This window comes from Plasmodium malariae (assembly GCF_900090045.1).
Source record: "Plasmodium malariae genome assembly, chromosome: 9".
Lineage (NCBI taxonomy): Eukaryota > Apicomplexa > Aconoidasida > Haemosporida > Plasmodiidae > Plasmodium > Plasmodium malariae.
In genome coordinates this window covers 1278587-1298607 of record NC_041783.1, presented here as the reverse complement: position 1 = coordinate 1298607, position 20021 = coordinate 1278587, and the positions used below count along the sequence as shown (strand labels likewise).

At 26.8% G+C, this 20021-nt stretch overlaps 4 protein-coding genes across 4 annotated transcripts; 3 read left to right on the top strand and 1 right to left on the bottom strand.

The window, feature by feature from the left end:
- Window positions 1-2087: 2087 nt before the first annotated feature.
- PmUG01_09037100 (conserved Plasmodium protein, unknown function) lies at window positions 2088-4372 on the top strand (the record flags this gene model as incomplete). Its single annotated transcript, XM_029005069.1, has 4 exons — window positions 2088-2132; window positions 2524-2601; window positions 3073-3234; window positions 3356-4372. 4 exons carry the CDS (start codon window positions 2088-2090, stop codon window positions 4370-4372), a joined length of 1302 nt encoding a protein of 433 aa, XP_028861695.1.
- A 2966-nt stretch (window positions 4373-7338) lies between these two features.
- PmUG01_09037000 (conserved Plasmodium protein, unknown function) lies at window positions 7339-11697 on the top strand (the record flags this gene model as incomplete). The annotated part of the gene is made up of 1 exon (XM_029005068.1): window positions 7339-11697. The coding sequence occupies one exon, from the start codon at window positions 7339-7341 to the stop codon at window positions 11695-11697; it is 4359 nt and encodes a 1452-aa protein (XP_028861694.1).
- A 1264-nt stretch (window positions 11698-12961) lies between these two features.
- Window positions 12962-15580, top strand: PmUG01_09036900 (conserved Plasmodium protein, unknown function; the record flags this gene model as incomplete). Its single annotated transcript, XM_029005067.1, has 3 exons — window positions 12962-14483; window positions 14952-15017; window positions 15348-15580. The coding sequence occupies 3 exons, from the start codon at window positions 12962-12964 to the stop codon at window positions 15578-15580; spliced, it is 1821 nt and encodes a 606-aa protein (XP_028861693.1).
- Window positions 15581-16502: 922 nt separating this feature from the next.
- Window positions 16503-19724, bottom strand: PmUG01_09036800 (CRAL/TRIO domain-containing protein, putative; the record flags this gene model as incomplete). Its single annotated transcript, XM_029005065.1, has 10 exons — window positions 16503-16561; window positions 16862-16901; window positions 17024-17068; window positions 17189-17281; window positions 17748-17875; window positions 18106-18139; window positions 18420-18509; window positions 18701-18803; window positions 19052-19281; window positions 19641-19724. 10 exons carry the CDS (start codon window positions 19722-19724, stop codon window positions 16503-16505), a joined length of 906 nt encoding a protein of 301 aa, XP_028861692.1.
- Between the last annotated feature and the right edge of the window lie 297 nt (window positions 19725-20021).

The following is a 20021-nucleotide window of genomic DNA, read 5'->3' as shown; positions in this document are numbered from 1 at the left end:
CTATCTCCACCTCTATACATCTACTTATTTTAAGTCTACTTATCCTTCTGTTATTACTTCCTCACTAAAATATTTTAGAAATAAATTTCATAATTCTTCCTTGTTAAGGTAATAAAGTTAATGTTAAAAACTATACGGTATAACATGTTATATGTTATACCGCATAAATAATAATAAAAATAATATCAAAGATGCTAATTCAAAGGGACCCATACATGTTTTTACATATATACTTATACGTAAATTGCTGTATATGCCTTGGCACAAGTATGTACATGTACATATATATATATATATATATATAAACATGCACAATATTTGAAATTGAAAATGTAGGTACGTATGTGTTTATGTACATACGTGTTTATATGTATGCATTTATGTACGTATTTATTTACGTACGTACATACCCATAAGATTTGTCGCAGAAATTATAACGGCGTATCATTATTCACATAAAACAATTCTTTAAAATAAGAGCATTGCTCGTCATCATCTTGCGTATATATTATATACATACATAGCTTAAAAGAAAAGAGCTTTCTTGCTTCTTCGCTTCCTTACTCCTTTGCTTTTTTTTATTTTTTTTAATTATCTTTATTTGGCATTAAAAATGTTTCTTTAAACTGTTCGCTCTTTTTAAATAAAAAAAAAAAAAAAAAAATATGAATCTCCACAGAGAACAAAAGCATATTTTTTCTTTTTTCTTTATACATTCAACTAGTTTTTTTACGCCTGAGTTTTTGAATTTCATTATTTTTTAGAACAAAATCGTAGGAATTGTAATACATTTATATACACGTATATACATATATACATACAAAAATATACGAATAATTTTTTATGAACAAACAGCGTATATTTTTTTTATTATTACGTATGTATAACGATAATTGCAAGCATATATATAAATATACAATTATTCGGGCAAATGTATATATGTACGTATAATTAGGAGTAATGTAGGGAAGTATAAGTATACATATGTATAAATATATATATTATATATATATATATATATAATATATATATATAATATATATATATATATATATATATATATATTTATTTATGTATATATATCTATTTATGTATACGATTGTACAACTGGTATTGTTAAAAAAAAAAAAATCTTGTTGACCGTTAACTAAAAATTAAACAATAAACAACGAATAATTGATAAAAGAAATTGTTTTCTCTTAAATATATAAATAAAACTCTAATTTATTTTTGCCTTTTTTTTCTTTTTTTTTTTTTTGTTTACGTTTTTGTTTTTTTCTCTTTATTTTTCTCCTTTTTATTTGTTCAATTGTTTGTTCACACGTCTATTCGTTAATCCATTTTTTTTGATTTATAATATATTTTTTTTTTGACGAATTGAACCCTTGTAACCCTCAACTAATTTACTTAATATATATATGCACACAAGGAAAAAAAAAAAAAAAAAAATATAGTATAACTTTAAGGAAAACAGTATAATAATTTATTTTTTGTTGTTGTTGTTGACTTTTATATTTTCTGATTTTGTTTTTTTTGAAAACCTTTAAGTAAACACCCTCCGAACTGTATTGTTGTATATTTGTACATATAAATAAATATACGTACATATATAAAAATACACATATAAATAAATATATATACATATATAAAAATATACATATAAATAAATATACATACATATATAAAAATATACATATAAATAAATATACATACATATATAACTAGAAATAGAAAAGCATTTAGCTGTAACAACTTTTCAGTAGTACCATTTTATATTTCCCTTTTTTTGTGGAAATAAGTTTTTAACTTTTTTTTTCAACCCATTCTTTATCTTTTTCCTTCTTTTTTATCCATTCTCTTTTGATTTATTTCCTTTTTTTTTTTTTTTTTCGTGTATTATGTGTGGGTGAAGGCATGATCTTTTATTTCGCCTTTTTATGATATGCTTATTATTAATTTAAACACTTGAAATGTTTTCCTCCATTCGCTTGCACATGTTTATATTAAGGAGAAGAGTACCATGACCAGTTTATCAAGAATTGCAATTTTTGTGAAGAACAGCAATTAAATAAGTACCTCATGTTATAATGTGGAACTTTATTAACTACAACAATGACCAGGGAAACGACAATGTAATATGCAAATACTTGTATACATGTATATATCGTCTTATGTGTATTTATATGTGCATGCTTCAAGAAAAGTAGAAATAGAGAAAATAGGAGAATTGGAAAAATGCAAAAAACGGGATATATCCCCTTTTTTGCCGTTATACATACGTCGGAGTGTAAAGTAGTGCAGGCTAGATATACTAGCCTTTATAGTGTTTACATCTCATTTTCACTCTTACACTGCGAAAAGTTTAATTTTGTGTAATCAAACATATAAATCTCTTCATAAATTAGCACATGTGTATCTTCTTTCTTATAGACACAAACATATGTATATATATGTAAATATACATATATGCGTATATACATTTACATATATATTTGCGATTGCATATCTGTGCTCCTTTTTCAGGCAGCGAACAACAATTTTACCCTTTGGAACATATTAGGATATGCGGTAAGAAGAAAAGAGAAAAAAGAAAAAAAAAAGGTTAATGTATAAATGTAAGGCATGCTGAAATATTTTATTTTATTCTGTATTATTTTTATTTAATTCTGTATTATTTTTATTTTATTCTGTTTTATTTTTATTCTGTTTTATTTTTATTTTGTTTTGTTTTTATTTTGTTTTATTTTTATTTTGTTTTGTTTTATTTTTATTTTGTTTTGTTTTATTTTTATTTTGTTTTATTTTAATTTAATTTTTTTTTTCTTTCGAGCTATATATATATATATACAGAGTTATGAACAAAAAATTTAATAAAACATGCGTTCATTAAGTTTTGTGCGTATATGCAAACTCGTCTAGTTTTAAGCCGCACACTTTTGACCTGGTTTATTTTTTGCGTTTACTTTTGTTACATTGTATTCTCACATTCTTTTTGTTTTTTATTTTCTCCCCCTCCATGTATTTCTTTTTATTTACATCTCATTTCCCATATCTTTTCATTTACCCTAAAAGGATAAACAGAACGAAGAGGAAGAAAATAATGAAGATAATAATAATGCAAAAAGTGAGAAGCATTCAGATAAAGAACTCGTTGACGAAACAGTAGCTGAACTGGTAAAAGAACCCGTCGACGAAACTGCTTGGGATACTGTGAATGATAGTGCTGATGATTCAGTTAGACACAAAAAGATAATAGAGGATGAGCAGAAGAAGGAAAAAAAAAAAAAAGTAGAAAAGAAGGAAAAGGAAAAAAAAAAAGAAAAGGAAAAGGAAAAGGAAAAAAAAAAAGGAAAAGGAAAAGGAAAAGGAAAAAAAAAAGGAAAAGGAAAAGGAAAAGGAAAAAAAAAAGGAAAAGGAAAGAAAAAAAGAAATACACCTAAGTGCAGAAAATAGAAATATATCACCATTTCTAAGTGACCTGAGCTCATATGCGGACTACTACCCAAGTGATGAGGGTACAAATAAATACAATTTAAACATAAACAGTGAAAGTCTTCCTTCGAATGAGAAAAGAGAAGTAGCTTTTTCCCAAGGGGTAGAAGTGGGAATTGAGGAGAGAGAGGTAGAACCGGAAGGAGTAATAGTAGAGGATAACGTGGGAGTAGAAAAAGATGTGCTAGAGATAGACGAATTTGGAGACAAGAACAAAGCGGGAGAATCGCTGGAACAGCCACAGACGCGGGAAAAAGAGAATTCTGTTTTTCCCTTGGCAAATGAGTGGTTCTTCGATAAAATAAAGGAAATGCTTGAACCGACAATGAACCAAGAAAGTATAGGGGAACTAATAACAAACAAGTATAACAGCTTCAATGAAGCGAATTCAGGAATATTTGACTTGATAGAAAACTTATTAGTACGTACAAGTACCCAGGATAAAATGGATATAAATAAAAAACAAAAAAATAATTATATTTATCATCATTACAATTCAATGGACTGCTCAAATAATGATGATTATAATTTTATTAATTATTCTATTTATTGTATTAATAAAGAATTAGCTACGAATGTAGAACTAGAAGCAACTAAAATGATGAAGATTTATAATCATGCTTTTAATAATTTTAAAAAAGATATAAATTTCAAGGATGATGTTTATAAAGATCTGGTAAACGACTGCGAAGAATTCTCCACCTTAATAATAGTAGACGAAAAAGATGAAAAAAAAAAAAAAAAAAAAAGAATACCAAAACTTGACTTCATACTTCTAATAAATATTACTAGTGAAAATTATAATAATATAATCGAATCGCACAGTGTGCAAACACCAAAATTAAATCTAGAAGATATTTTTAAAATTAACGTAAATTGAAACAGGTACTCATATATATACAAAGAGAAGGTGATGCAAATTTCTTGGTTTATATATGAAGCGACGGATGTTGGAACGACTTGAATTTTGAAAGGGATCAGAACAGGGGAGGTGTGTCGTGCATAATGTATATAGGGGGGGGGTACATATATAAGCGCTAATTATTACCACATTGCCGCTATGGGTATTATCACTACTAGCACTATGACTACATTCATTTTCGCTGTTGCCACTTCATATTGTGTGTGTAAGATGATATAGAAGCCAATCCATACACAATGATTGTATAGTTGAGTTTTATTTTTTTTTCTAGTTTTTTCCCTCCACATTAGTGTTGTCATTATACCAACACGTAGAACTTTCTAAAAGAACTGAAGATAAGAACATTTACTCACACTGTCTAAGCAAAATGCTTTATCCTTTTTACCTCTTTTTTGTTTCCTTCCTTGTAGAAGAGGTACACTCAGTGGATGGCAGTTACACGTGCAAGCATATCTACGTACGTATTTATTTATGTACATATTTGTAAGTTGTTTATGTAGTTATACAAGGTATATTGCTATTTTTTTATTCTAACCGCCATTATTACTTCTTCATATTTGTAATTGGCGTATGCACATAAGTGATAAATAAAAATTTTTTTTTTTTTTTTTGTGTTCCTTTCCTTAACTATATTTTTTAAAAAACAAAAAAGCTTCTTTCAAACATGGCTAATTATACTACCTATCTGTATGCAGGTTTTCAAAAAAGTGAATCAAACATATTTTATGCTCGTCATACATATTTAACTCCTCAAAATGGGAAAAAAAATAAATGCTTAAAAAAGGGAAGCCATATATGCGTAAACATAGCCGCATATATGTAAATATAGCCGCATATGTGTAAATATAGCCGCATATATGTAAATATAGCCGCATATATGTAAATATAGTCGCATATATGTAAATATAGTCGCATATATGTAAATATAGTCGCATATATGTAAATATAGTCGCATATATGTAAATATAGTCGCATATAAGTAAATATGTGCACATACTTATATATACATATACATATGCGTATACGATATATGGACAAAGATAGTTCCACTTCCAACTAGTATGTATGCGCTTCCTATCGCCCCTTTTTTCTATGTGTTACATTTCCCCCTTTCCTTATTACTTGCATGAACCTATCTTTCTTTCTTACCAATGTTAACAATTATTACTTGAACTCAATTCAAAATTATGGTCCGATCTTTTTATAGTAGCCTTGGCAAATAAATGAAGCACTTCCCTCTCCCCCACGTACTTTTTTTATCCGCATTATGAATATAACTAGGTTTACAAATGAGAATGCATACGAGTGCGATTATACGTACAAGCGATTGTAAATAGGTTTAACTGTACATATATAATGTGTGAAGCATATACGAGTAAGCTTATGCAACTGAGCGTATATACACAAATGAAATGACAAGAATAATATTTTTTTTTTTGAGGGAAACCCTTCATGCATTCTCGTATATTGAAATCATCTAACGTGAAAAAAAAAATAATAAAATAAAAAAAAAAAAAAAAAAAAATTCTTTTCTCCATATAAAAAGACAAAATAGCAAGTATATTAAAACTGATACAATGTTATGAGCAACTTAAATATATGACTTAAACTCAAGCAGCTAAAGAAATGCTAAATTAAGCTAAACTATAATAAGAAATATTTTTCATTTTGTATGGAAAAATATCCTCATAAAAACATTCTACTTCTTGGAGTTCAGCTTTGCACGGCTGTTATGCATATATACATATATATATGCATTTTATCTACGAAGAATATAAAACAGAAAAGAAAGAAAAAAAAAAAATCTGACTTGTACAGAATAAAATATCACTCCAAAAAAATATACAATTTTGTTAATTTGTCATTTTTATATTTTTAAAATATTAAACAAAAAAAGCAAAAGAGCAAAAAAATAAACATACAAAAAAACAAACAAAAAAACAAACAAACAAACAAACAAACAAACAAACAAACAAACAAACAAACAAACAAACAAAAATGCTATAATTTACATTTACGTAGCGCAGGCAGCTAACCTATATAATTTTCTTTTTTCTTTTTTTAAATTTCTATTCACTTGCTTTTCTGTAACAGCAACATGCATATATATGCGTGAGGCTTCTTTGATGAAGGAACAACTCAATGAACAGGAAAAAAAAAAGGAAAAGAAAAACATAATACGTAATACTCAATACATAATACAGGTTGATATAATATTATAAATGATATGATATTATAAAAGATGTGATAATGTAATATATTTATAAGATAAGAAAAAAAAAAAAAAACGAACGAGTAATGATTATTTTTAATCATCTACATAATTTATTTTTACGAGTAAAAATTTACTTTTGCATCCCCAGCATTATTCTTTAATAAAAATGAAATTAAAAGGGGAACATAACTGATATTAAAAGAATTTTCCTTCATTAAAATGAAAGGAGTTAAGAGACGAAATTACATTGCACGAGTTTCAGTACAAACATAATAATATTCTTATTAAATTCTTTTAAGTGGCACGTATAAGGGTATATATATATATATATATATATATATATATATATATATATATATATATATATATATATATATATATACATATAAAACGTATTTATACGTACATTTTCCATATAAATGAGGAATATTTCCGTAATAGCGGACAGTATTTTTTGCATTTTTGTACAAACTCCTTTTCTTGTTTTCTAAGGAAAATAGATATAACCATAAAAGCAGCATATTATTCGTATAAGTGTAAATTATTTCTTCTCTGCTGTTCCGTCACTGTGCCATGCCCCACATGACTACTACTTTTTCGTCAGTTGGAGCCGAAATAAAACGTATGCATATATGTTCGTTTGAGTAGATGTACTACTCTAATTGATGCCTTTATTCATTTTTTTTCTAAAACGTCATACAATGCAAAAATGAATAATACAACTAATGTGATAAAAGAGGAAAATAAAAAAAATACTTGTAGTAGTAAAAAAATTAAAGCACGGGAAGAAGAGGAGGAGTATGTACAATTTGTTGATATTAATTGTAAAAATATTTTTGATTATGACTTAACAAAACTAGATATTAGAAAAGTAAATAACCATATGAGGCTGAACGATATATGCAAATTGTATAGCTATTTAAACAAAAATTCTTTTTGTTATACCACGTTAAATGAAAAGCCGTCAGTATATGATATTTTACATGTTGAATCTTATCCCAAAGCGAATTATGTGAAACGGAATAAAAAGGACGAAAAGGATGCAAAGGATGAACGGGCTGAAAAGGATGAGCACCATGGAAAACCGCAGACGCATCAAATTCTTAAGCAGGACGTGGGTGAATGTGCTATATATAAAAGCAAAGGGGGTTATAATGAACCATGTGTAACCAATTGTAATTTATCTAGCGGAATGGAAATAATAATGAACAAAAAAGATAAGCATAATACAGATGATAGTAGAAATATTAATCTTTTACAATCCAATCCGGATGTACCATATGAAAATAATAATAAGACACACAACATATATAATAAGAATCATTCTAATTCACACGTGTCTGTTTCTTCGTCAAATTCTTGTGCATCTTCATCGGAATCAGTTTCTTCCTCTAGTTTGTACTCTTCGTACTCAACAACATCATCTTCATCTGAACTTTCTTCAGGCATTTTGGAAAAAAATGAAATCGAAAAGAATAGTTATTTAAATAATTTAAAAAATTCTGATATAATCAAAAAATACGATGAAAATAAAAAAAACATTAGAAAAAAAAAAAAAAAAAAAATTAAAAGTCATTTGGGGAAATTACGAAAATATGATACTATTAGTATTATGGAAGGTAATGACCAAATCAGAATATCACAAATTTATAATTTCGTCAAACAGGATAGTAATATAAATATTATAAGCCAGCTAATTTATACTAATAATGAATGTAAAAAATTCTTATATAACAGTTTTGAATGTTTTATGAATAGATGGAATGTATTACCCTGTTTAGGATATTATAATAAAAATGATGTAAAAAGTGTAATTAACCGAATAGATGTTTATAATTTTTACGAATTTATATATTTATTCAATAGTTTCCCTTTGTGTTACGAGCATAACAAACAGCTGGATGTGCTCAATTTTGAAAAACGCTTTAAACCTTTGGTAGGGACTACTGACAAATGTAGTGGTGCCAACTCTGCTTCTTTTATGAACGGAAAGGATAATGAAGCAGTAGCATGTGATAGTGAACCCAGTAATGAGAAGGGGAAATATAGCCTTGATGAATTAAATGGAAAGGTAGGAAGTCACATAATAGGAGGTATCACTTATCGGTGCAATGGGTCCTCATCGGAAGCAACACAAAATGCAAAAAGCGCGCAAAAAGTTGACACTCCCGCTCTAAATATGAATATTCTGAACGAAGAAGCGAACTGTAGTAGTAGCAGTCGTAGTAGCCTCAGTAACAGTAACAATAACAGTGATAACAGTACCCCCTGTGTGTACGACGAAAAAATTGTGTTTAACGGAATGACGAAGGAGAGAGCACAAAGGGGGAAAAACTGCTCGTTCAGAGTTTTTTACTATGAGAATTTTCTGTGCAAGAATGCAAAATTAATTCCTCAAGTAACAAAAAATTGTGTTATCCTAAATAGAAGAAATAGCGAAAGTTTAAATTTTTACATTAATGCGAATTTATATGAGAAAATAAGGGATAACTCTAATTTTTATTATGACAAAAGTAATAATTATGTATTAACGTACAAAAATTTTGAATTTCTGTATTTTTTTTGTTTTAACTGTAGAATTTATTATGATATTAATATAATAATGGCCCATAAAATTTTTACTTTTACGAGTAGTAAAGATATGGATACTACTAATAATTCTGAAGGAAATAATAAAATGTACGTATTTTTTCAGAAATATAAAAAATCATATGATATAAAAATAAAAAGACAAAAAATTAAGCAAACAGATATATATTTTATATGCATGAATTGCATACATAATAATGTATATAATTTAAATGAACATATAAATTATTTCTCTTATTTTTGTAATATCGTAAATTCATTTAACCATAATTTTGTTTTATATAATGAATATATAAAAAATATCTTCCACCTTGATATTCCCTTTTTCTCCTTATATGATGTAACAAAAGAAGAAGTTTTATTATTAACTGTTCAGAAAAATAAAATAACTTTAAATGAAAAAGTGAAAAATTCACCTGCACAAGCAAGAAAAAAAAAAATTATATCTCCCATGTGTGAAACAAATAAAAAAAAAAGCACAAAATTAGGGGAACACTTGCCTATTATTGTTAAACATGATCGTGTTGGCAGCAGCGGTAGAAGTAGCAGTAACAACAGTAGTAGTAGTGAAAGTAGCAGTACCAGTAGTAGTACAAGTAGCAGTAGTAGTAGCAGTATCAGTTACTGTAGTAGTAGTGAAAAGCGTGCGAGTGACCATACGCTAGTACCCGGTAACAGAAAATATGCCACCCCTTCTTCTAATAAAAAAAAAAAAAGAAGTAACAATAACATAAAGGCAGAGAAAGAAGGTGAGAAAAAAAGGAACAATAATAAAAGTGCATTATTCCCAAATAAATCAAAAAAAGGGAGGAAGGAAAGTGGAACTGAAGAAATGATAAAAAGTTTAGTCCAGCATTCACGATATCTTGCAAATGAAAGTAAAAAAAAAAGAAAAAAAAGAAAGAAGGTGAACGAGGAGGGTAAAACCCTGATTGACAGTTGTACAGGTGCAAATAGTAATAACGAAATTGTTGAAATTTTTGATGTTGCAAAAAATGATGAGAAAGGAATTAATACAAATTGTCAATGCACTCAGAATGGTGGATATCATATTCCTGGGTGTGCAGCTACAAATAGTGGAACAAATGTCTTTGAGAAAACCAACAACAAAAGGGATAGCAAAAGATGCCGAGGAAAGAAAAGAAAAAAAAAAAAAAAAGAGGAGGACGATGAATTGTTCGATGAAAAGTGCTTACCGAATGAAAGCGAGGATGAGTATTCCTTTAATGAAGATTTAAAAGATAATACAGATGAGGATATTGTGGAAGAAAAACAAATACTAAATGAAGAAGTATATAGTGGTGACTCGGGATTTTACATTGATGAATATACATCTAGTAGAAAAAAAAGAAAAAAGAGGAAAAAAAAAGGAAAACCACAAAAGAAAAATGAAAATTCTAGGACGAAAAAAATAATTTCTGTAAAAGGGAAAAATGTAAGTGAGGATAATAACATGGCCAGCAGTGGCAATAACACGGTTAGTAGTGGAAGCAATACAGTCAGCAGTGGGAACAACATGGCCGTCAGCAGCGGGAACAATGTTTATGAAAGATTGCGTAGAGAAAGAAAAGACGAGGAATATAAAAAATTAGTTGAGGACTTGGATGAAAAGGATACACAGTGCAATGACGAGGATGTAGGAAGTAGAAGTATAACGAAATATACAAAAGTAATTGATAAAATAAAACAGTGCTTAGATAAGGAAAACATGGATGCAGATACAACAATGATCAGTAAAAATATAGTAGAGCAAGTAATACAAACATATAATAATAAGATGGATATTAAAATGAAGCTATTTTCTATATGTAGTAATTTACTAAGAAAAGATAATTCCGAATTGAGGAAAAAAATACTAAATGGAACAATTAGTTGTAGTGACCTAGCTCAAATGGATTCATCAGATTTAGCTCCAATTAGTTTACAAAATAAAAGAAAAGAACATGAAAGAAAATATTTTTATGAAAACATATATTTACGTGAAAATTATATAAATTTAAAAAATGTAAAAAATAATGACGAGGAGCCTTATCAACCTAGTGTTATATATGACGAGAAGATAGAGGCAAAAAAAAATGAACAAGGAGATGACCAAAATTTGGGGGATTATTCTAATCAGAATGCAAATATTGGAATCGAAAAAAAAAACTATGAGCACCTAAATACTCCAAGAAATATGACAAACACAGAGCAGGGTATTAGTAATAATAATTGTAGTAGTAGTAGTAGCACAAAGCAGAATGATCACATGAATGGGAAAAACAAAGACGACAGCACATGTAAATATGAAGATAAATCTGGGAATCCATGTACAATACCTTCTGTGGAAAAATACACTTTCGAATATACATATAAAAATTTAAAGTCGGCTTATGAGCATATGCCAAAGTATGCCTCTTCTCCTATATTAACGTTTCTAGACAATTCATATAATAGAATACTTACCATCATAGATGCTAGTAAGAATGAGGATTTTTAATATATATGGGTCCTTGCGCTTTCCGCGAGGAGTACGAAGCATTTTTTTTTTTTTTTTTTCTTTTAATTTATTTTGCTTTTCTTTTTTTTAATATATTTTTTTTCTCTTTTTTTTAATATATTTTTTTTCTCTTTTTTTTAATATATTGTTTTTCTCTTTTTTGTAATTTATTTTGCTTTTTTTTTTTTTTTAATATATATTTTTTCTCTTTTTTGTAATTTATTTTGCTTTTCTTTTTTTTAATATATATTTTTCTCTTTTTTGTAATTTATTTTGCTTTTCTTTTTTTTAATATATATTTTTCTCTTTTTTGTAATTTATTTTGCTTTTCTTTTTTTTAATATATATTTTTTCTCTTTTTTTTAATTTATTTTGCTTCTCTTTTTTTTAATTTATTATTTTTTTCATTTTTTTTTTCCTGTCTTCCTTTTTTATTACCCCATACACACTCAGCTTTATATGCGTCCCTTATCCAAGATTATACTCTACATTTGATCATTTGATGATGTATTTTGAAGAGAAAAAAAAAAAAAAAAAAAAAATTGCACCATTTGTACGCATTTATTATTAATTAATTATACTGTTTAATTATGAAAAAGCTGTCCAAAATTATTTTTTTCTTTCTTTAAATGGTTCCTATACTAATTATATTTAACATATAACACATAACGCATAACACATAACACATAACACATACCATTTAACACATGCCATATGCTATTTTTATGGTTTATACTTGACCTTTTACATGCGCTTGTGGGGCCTATATGTGTCTCTATCTTTTACCCATTCATATTAAAGGGGAGTTAGTTTACCCATAAATTTTTTTTTCACAAGTTTATATTTATTTTTACGTGTTTTTGTCAAAATTATCTTTATAGTATATATATATGAATATATATATACGTATGAATATATACAAATATATTCATGTATATATATTTATAAAATACATATACATGCCCCCTTTTTACTGCATATCCATATGTGGAAAAAAATGAATGTAAACAAAAAATTAAAAAGCTCTTTTGTTATTTTTATGTTATATAACTAGACCATTATGCGCGTCTTCATTTTTTATCCTTTTATTTTACTTTCCCATTTTATAGCCCCAATATCTCATTAACTGTTCAGCTGTTTAGTCTGAGCCATTTTAGTTAACTCTAATTAGAATCGAGGGTTTTTTCGTTTCATTTAGCTTCTTTATTTTTCTTTTACCCTTTTTAAACTTGTATTAGTTATATTCACGCTGCAAAACACCTTGATGAAGTTGCAGCATAATGGTAATGAAAAACATCCTCCATTCACATTGGAAGAAAAAAATGAGGTTGAAACAGAAAAATTGGGAGTCCCATATGACGAAAAGAAGATTACTTTGGGGGAAAAAACATACAAGAAAATATTGTGTGTAAGTAATAATGACCAAGAGGAAGGAAATTATGAAAATGCACACGCAAGGAAAAGCTTTAGGAATATAAACATTGTAAGTAATAATGCAACCGTGAAAGATGACCTGGTGGACCACAATAAAGCAGATGGTGTGAAGGTAGATGATATACATTATAGCAGTTTCAACAAGGACGATAAAAACATATTATTTCTAAATGATGATTATGCAAAAACTGCAACAGACAAAATTTATGTAAACGATAATAATGATGATGGCGAAAATGATGATGGTGAAAATGATGATGGTGAAAATGATGATGGTGAAAATGATGATGGTGAAAATGATAATGATGAAAATGATAATGATGAAAATGATAATGATGAAAATGATAATGATGAAAATGATAATGATGAAAATGATGATGATGAAAATGATAATGATGAAAATGATAATGATGAAAATGATAATGATGAAAATGATGATGATGAAAATGATGACGATGATGATGATGATCTCTCTTATAACGATGGTTCTTATTACAATAACTGTAACGACGATGATGCTACTTGTACCTCCTCCATCAACAAGAGTGTACGTATTATAAACAACAGCATATACAAAATAAAAAACAATTTAAGTAATATTAAAAATATTGTTAACTTAAGTGATAAATCAAATGTAGACATGACTTCAGACAAATCGGAAAGTGATGATAGTAGCCTTGTAAGAACATACGAAAATTTAGAAGAGGGTAACGACGAGGAATGTGAATATAAAAAAAATAGTAAAGATTTAGATCAAATACTAAAAACAGTAATAAATAGAAAGAAAGAACAAAAAAATTTTACAGTATTAGACATAATTGATGAATGCATATCTATAGGAGATATATATAGCACAAATAGACAAAATCAAGATCAGAGGAAGGCTAAGATTTCTATGTTAAGGGATGAGAAAGTGGGACACACACAAATCAGAACAGAAAGTACAAGCCCTAGGGGGGATCATGTTCAAAATTCCGACTGTGCTTATATGACCAGTTTAGAAAATGCAGTAAATTTGGAAAATATAACCAGTTTGGAAAATGTAGCCAATTTAAATATTTTTGAAACAGATAAGGTAAAAGCTTGCAAATCTCATGATACTGTTACCGCTAGTACGAATTCTGAAAGCGTATCAAATTTTCATAAGAGCAAAGGAGGAGAAGATCATTTGAAAAAAGAGCTCTTGAATAATTGTATGAGTTACTCCTCTTATGACATTTCATTAATAAATAATCGGCTAGAAAAAAAAAGAAAAGAATTAGTAACATGTCTAAATTTAAAAGATACAGAAGAAGAATCGACCAATTTTTGTACTACAAATATAAACATTGAAAATGAAAATATAAATAAAGGTAAGGTAAATATAAAAAAAAGAAAAGAAAATGAGGCTATTGTTGACAGCTTAATAGCTCGAAAAAAAAAAAAAAAAATATAAAATAAAAATATTACTGGTAAACGAAATAGTTTATAAAAAAATAAAATAATAAGGCTATTATTCGAAGCATAATAGATCGAAAAAAAAAAAAAAAAGTGTAACGTCAGATAAGTGAACTATTATTTGTCCCATTTTAGAAGAAAAGGAAAAAGCCAAAGTCAAAGATAAAAACAAATATAAAGAAGAAGAAAAAGACAAAGATAAAGACGAAGAAAAAGACAAAGATAGAGACGAAGTAAAAGACAAAAATAAAGACGAAGTAAAAGACAAAAATAAAGACGAAGTAAAAGACAAAATAAAGACGAAGTAAAAGACAAAAATAAAGACGAAGAAAAAGACAAAAATAAATACGAAGAAAAAGACAAAAATAAAGACGAAGAAAAAGACAAAAATAAATACGAACAAAAAGACAAAGAGACTGAAATGGGTAACTTGATAAAGTGTACGAAAGGTAAAAATATCTACCGTGTGTTTTTATCATTGATAATAAGTTCTACCATTTTTAAGTATTTATAAAAACATTTCGCTTTTATGTAAATTTGAGAACTTAATGAGCTGTTGTATTAGCAGAAAAGTAGTAAACGGTAAAAATTTCTCAGTGTGAAGTCGTGTAGTGTACCTCGTGTGTACTGCAAACCATTTAAGCCTTATGTAGGACATATAACATATAGTAAATAATTTAGCGATTTTGTGCAGCTAACCTATTTATGCATTTATTTTGTTATGTAAAAGGAATTATAAATTTTTTTTTTTTTTTTTATTACACATGTACATAATTCAGAGTACATGCACAAATATATGGGCAACGAGCAAAATGAAGATAGTAAATTAACGTATCCCGTAAGGCTATTTTTTAGGGGGAAAAAAAAGTTTACTGCTTTGTTAAGACAAAAAAAATATTTTTGTTATTTCGTGTTACATATATTTTTCTTTTCTTCTTGCTTTTTTTTTGGCTTATCTTTTGTTATTCTTGAACGGTTCTTTTATCACGTGTTTTTTGACCAAGATCTATGAAAAAATGAGATGAAATGTGAGCAAAATATTTGGTAAAAGAATTAGGGAAAAAATGAACAGAATTTCCCCCCTTCAGATAATTCTTTCCAACTGTAGGGAAAAAAAAAAAAAAAAAGGATACTTCCCCCACTTTCATTATTTCGTAATATGTTTTGTATATACGTTTTTACACCTTATTAATTATAATCCTCTATTTCATTGTAACCAATTGTGAATGTTAAAAAGGATATGTCTTAAAAAGATATGTCAACATGCATACGTATAATAAATCAATAAATATATATATATATATATATTTACATTTATATGTATATATATATGTATATGCGTATGTGTGCACACATGATTATATTACACAACCATTTGCCTGTTTGTATGTATATATTTTTTGTCTTTTATTTTACACAAAATCAAACTTCTTTTTGTTCTAAGTTAAAATGATTTATAAGCATATGCATTTATATAAATGGCTTTTGTTTCTTAAAAAAATTTTAAAGTATCAATTTTCGTTTAGACGATTAAACTTAAAAAAAAAAAAAAAAAAATGAAAATAAAAATAAAAAAATACAAAATTACGAACGGGGTTATACACACATGTGAGCATGTATACATACTATATACACCAAAGTGTACTTAAATATAAATATGCATGTACATACATGTGTATATACACATAACTAATAGGTACATAAATGTGTATATATTGACGTACGTGTTTAATAAAGCTATAAAGAGAACATAGAAAATTAAAAAAAAAAAAGGAAAGTAACACAACGCAACAGAAGCAACGTGAAATGCATCATAATATATGCACAGAGAATAAAATTTTCAAATATATATATATATCATAAAAAAAAAGAAATGAAAATGAGTAAATATATATAATTAAAACGGGAAAACTATAAATTATAACAAATGAAACTTAAGGCATAATAGGTTCTGTAAACACGGTTGCATTATCGCATGTTCCTCCGAATTTTCCTAAAAATGGGAATAGAAAAAAGAAAAACAAAAATGATAAGGCAAAAAGTTAAATATAAATGTACATTATTCTTGGGATACATTTTCATAATATGCACATATATATAATATGTTTTTATATGTACAAGTATAAGTGTATATATGTAATATGCTTATATACATGCATATATGTATGTGTAATATATATGTAATATGCTTATATGCATGCATATATGTAATATGCTTATTATATATGCATATAAATTATATATACTGAGCTTCATGTAATGTTATGTCTAAAAAGACCTTTCTAAAACTTACTTTCTAGTTGGTCCACGTCGACTTGATCTAACAATTTTTTCTAAAAAAATAAAAAAAAAAAGAGAAAAAGAAGATGATACGTGAAAAGAATAACTTCTTCGATACGTAAAATAAAAAAAAAAAAAGGATTATGTAACAAGTTAAACTTCTGTCTTTTCTTACATCTATTTCCGATGATGATATAGTAATTTTTTGCTGTGTAACAACCTACAAAATAAATAAAAAATTAAGCAAAAAATTTTTATGATCATAATTGAAATTGGGAAAAAAGGAAAAAGGAGACTAATAAATGTTCAGTTATTATAAAATTTCCAATTTTCAAGTTACAGGTATGATGGACTTAAGCATATGCCATATTCCAGTTACAAACAGGGGTGCACTCAGTACTAACATTTTTGACAACCTCGATCTATAATTGCACTGGAAAGGGAAAAAGATAAAATAAGAATAAGTTTAAGAATAAGAATAAAAAGTAAAAATAAGAATACGAAATAAATATAAGAATACGAAATAAATATAAGAATACAAAATAAAATGAGAACACGAAATAAAAATAAGAATATGAAATAAACATAAGAATGCGAAATAAACATAAGAACGCGAAATAAACATAAGAATGCGAAATAAACATAAGAATGCGAAATAAACATAAGAATGCGAAATAAACATAAGAACGCGAAATAAACATAAGAATGCGAAATAAACATAAGAATGCGAAATAAATATAAGAATACAAAATAAAAAATAAGAATACGAAATTAAAATTGAAAATAAAAACACTTTTCACTCTATTCTTATTTTCATTTTATTTTGAGTAAGCTTTGCTGATATAAAAATTTCGTTCATTTCTTGTACTACATATTATATTTTGTTATATTATAATTACACTTAAGCATCTGGAAATATCCTTTAATGTTCCTATAGGTATATTTAAAACACCACAGGAACTTAGGTCCACGATGACTCGCCACTGTTCAATTTTTCCTTCAACGAATAGTTTCGATATAATGTACTCTAAAAATGAAAGAAATACGAAAAAAAAAATTGTAAGAAACGAAGAAAAAAAAAAAAAAAAAAAAAAAAGCCTAAACGAAAGGAAAAAATAAATTAAAAAAAAAAAAAGGGTAAAAAACGAAAAACGTAAGGGGAACAGTAAAATATGTTAATGTATCCAAAGAAATGTAATACGTATTAACAAGTAACCAAAATATAATTAAATAAATAAGATGTAATCGTAGAATTACCCAGCCAGTAGTACACTACCTTTAAAACGTCTTTCTGCAATGAAAAAAAAAAAAAAAAATAATAAACAATATAAAGTACACAATAGACAATATACAATAAACAATACACGATGAACAATACACGATGAACAATACACAATATATGGTAAATATGTATATGCATATGTCTACAGATAACAATATTATATAAATTGAAAACAGTTCAAAATGCACATATTTAATTTATAAACACGTGCATATAAACATGTATATGTACATATATATAAACAAACGCCTACACACACATATGTTCACACTTTTACTTATCTACTTACAGCATTTGCTGTAATAAAATTTTTGCAGTTGATAACAATTATAGGGTGCATTTGTTTATCCCTTCCATGAACGTAGATATAGCCATTATTCTGCAATAAAAAATAAAAGATGAAACGTATAAAAATCAAAGTAGAGAAATAATATTTTTTATTTATATCGTTCAGCTAGTTATTTTGTTCAAATGCCTATATGTTCTCTTAGTTAGCAGTTCATGTAGAGAGAAGTTCATTTTCTCAATTTCTCATATCCCCAATTTTATTATTTTTTTTCTTTTAATTACTAATATATCCTTAACGTCCTCGTATTTCACTGGAAGATTTTCTTTTCTCCATTCCAAGTGTCTTACCATATCATAATAACATTTTTCAAAATTGTACTCATTTCTATTATTAGTACGCAAAAGAAAAAAAAAAAAAAAAAAAAAAAAAAAAATGTGCATAAGTACGTAAGTACAGAAATATAGTACATATTTTTCATAAACATATGCAATGTCAGGTAAATTACATCCATTAAGGTATTACGTGTATACATGGTGCATACATATAACATGTGTGCGTTTTTTGATACACTGAAATATTCAACTTTTTCCACAAATATACATATACACATATATATATATATATATACTAACCCTTGTAAAAATCTTAGTACGTAATTGTCATCATTAAATACAGTATCAGCAAATAGAGACTCGTACGTTTCTGCTTTTTCCTTTCCTTCCTCCACTTTTTTTTGTTCCCACTCTTTTTGCTTTAAATTATTGACAAAATCTTTTAGCTCTTTTATTTTTTCCTTTTCATAATCATCTAATTCTTGATTGCAGAATATATATCTTATACTTTTCTGTTTATTATTATGATACTAAAAATGGGAAATGGGGAAAAAAAAAATAATAATAGCAATTGCAATAATAATAGAAATAACAACAGCAATAACAACAGCAATAACAACAGCAATAATAATAGAAATAATAATAGAAATAATAATAGAAATAATAATAGAAATAATAATAGAAATAATAAATCATACAAAATGCAATACGAGTTCTTTGTATTTAATGTACATTAATATATAACAAATCAAGCTTAATTTAAAGAGGTATTTTTTTTTTTTTTTTCTTATTATATAATATATGTACATATACGAATATATATGTATATCTATATACATATGTATAACACATATTATATATATATTTATATGCAAATGCATATGTTTACATATTTAATTTCCTCCTTGGATGGTTTATATGATAAAACCTTGTCTGTCATAAAATCATTCTTGTCATTTGTACTTTCATTCATTGTTCTTGATTTATGTGTGGAGATAAGTATTGTTATATTTGTTCAAGGACTAAGGCTTTTTTATATTATATATTTATCTACGTATGTATGTACGTTTTTGTACATGTAAAAAATGCGATTATATCTATGTATACAAAAATTAAGATTTATGTGTAATTTATCATAAGAATAATTTCGAATTCTTAAAGTCCCTTTTTAAAGGATTTCAATTTCTAATTACTTATATATTTTCGATATTCAAAAACTCGTAAAAAAAAAATATTTCAACAGTGGCGAGTATTATGTATGGTGCATATA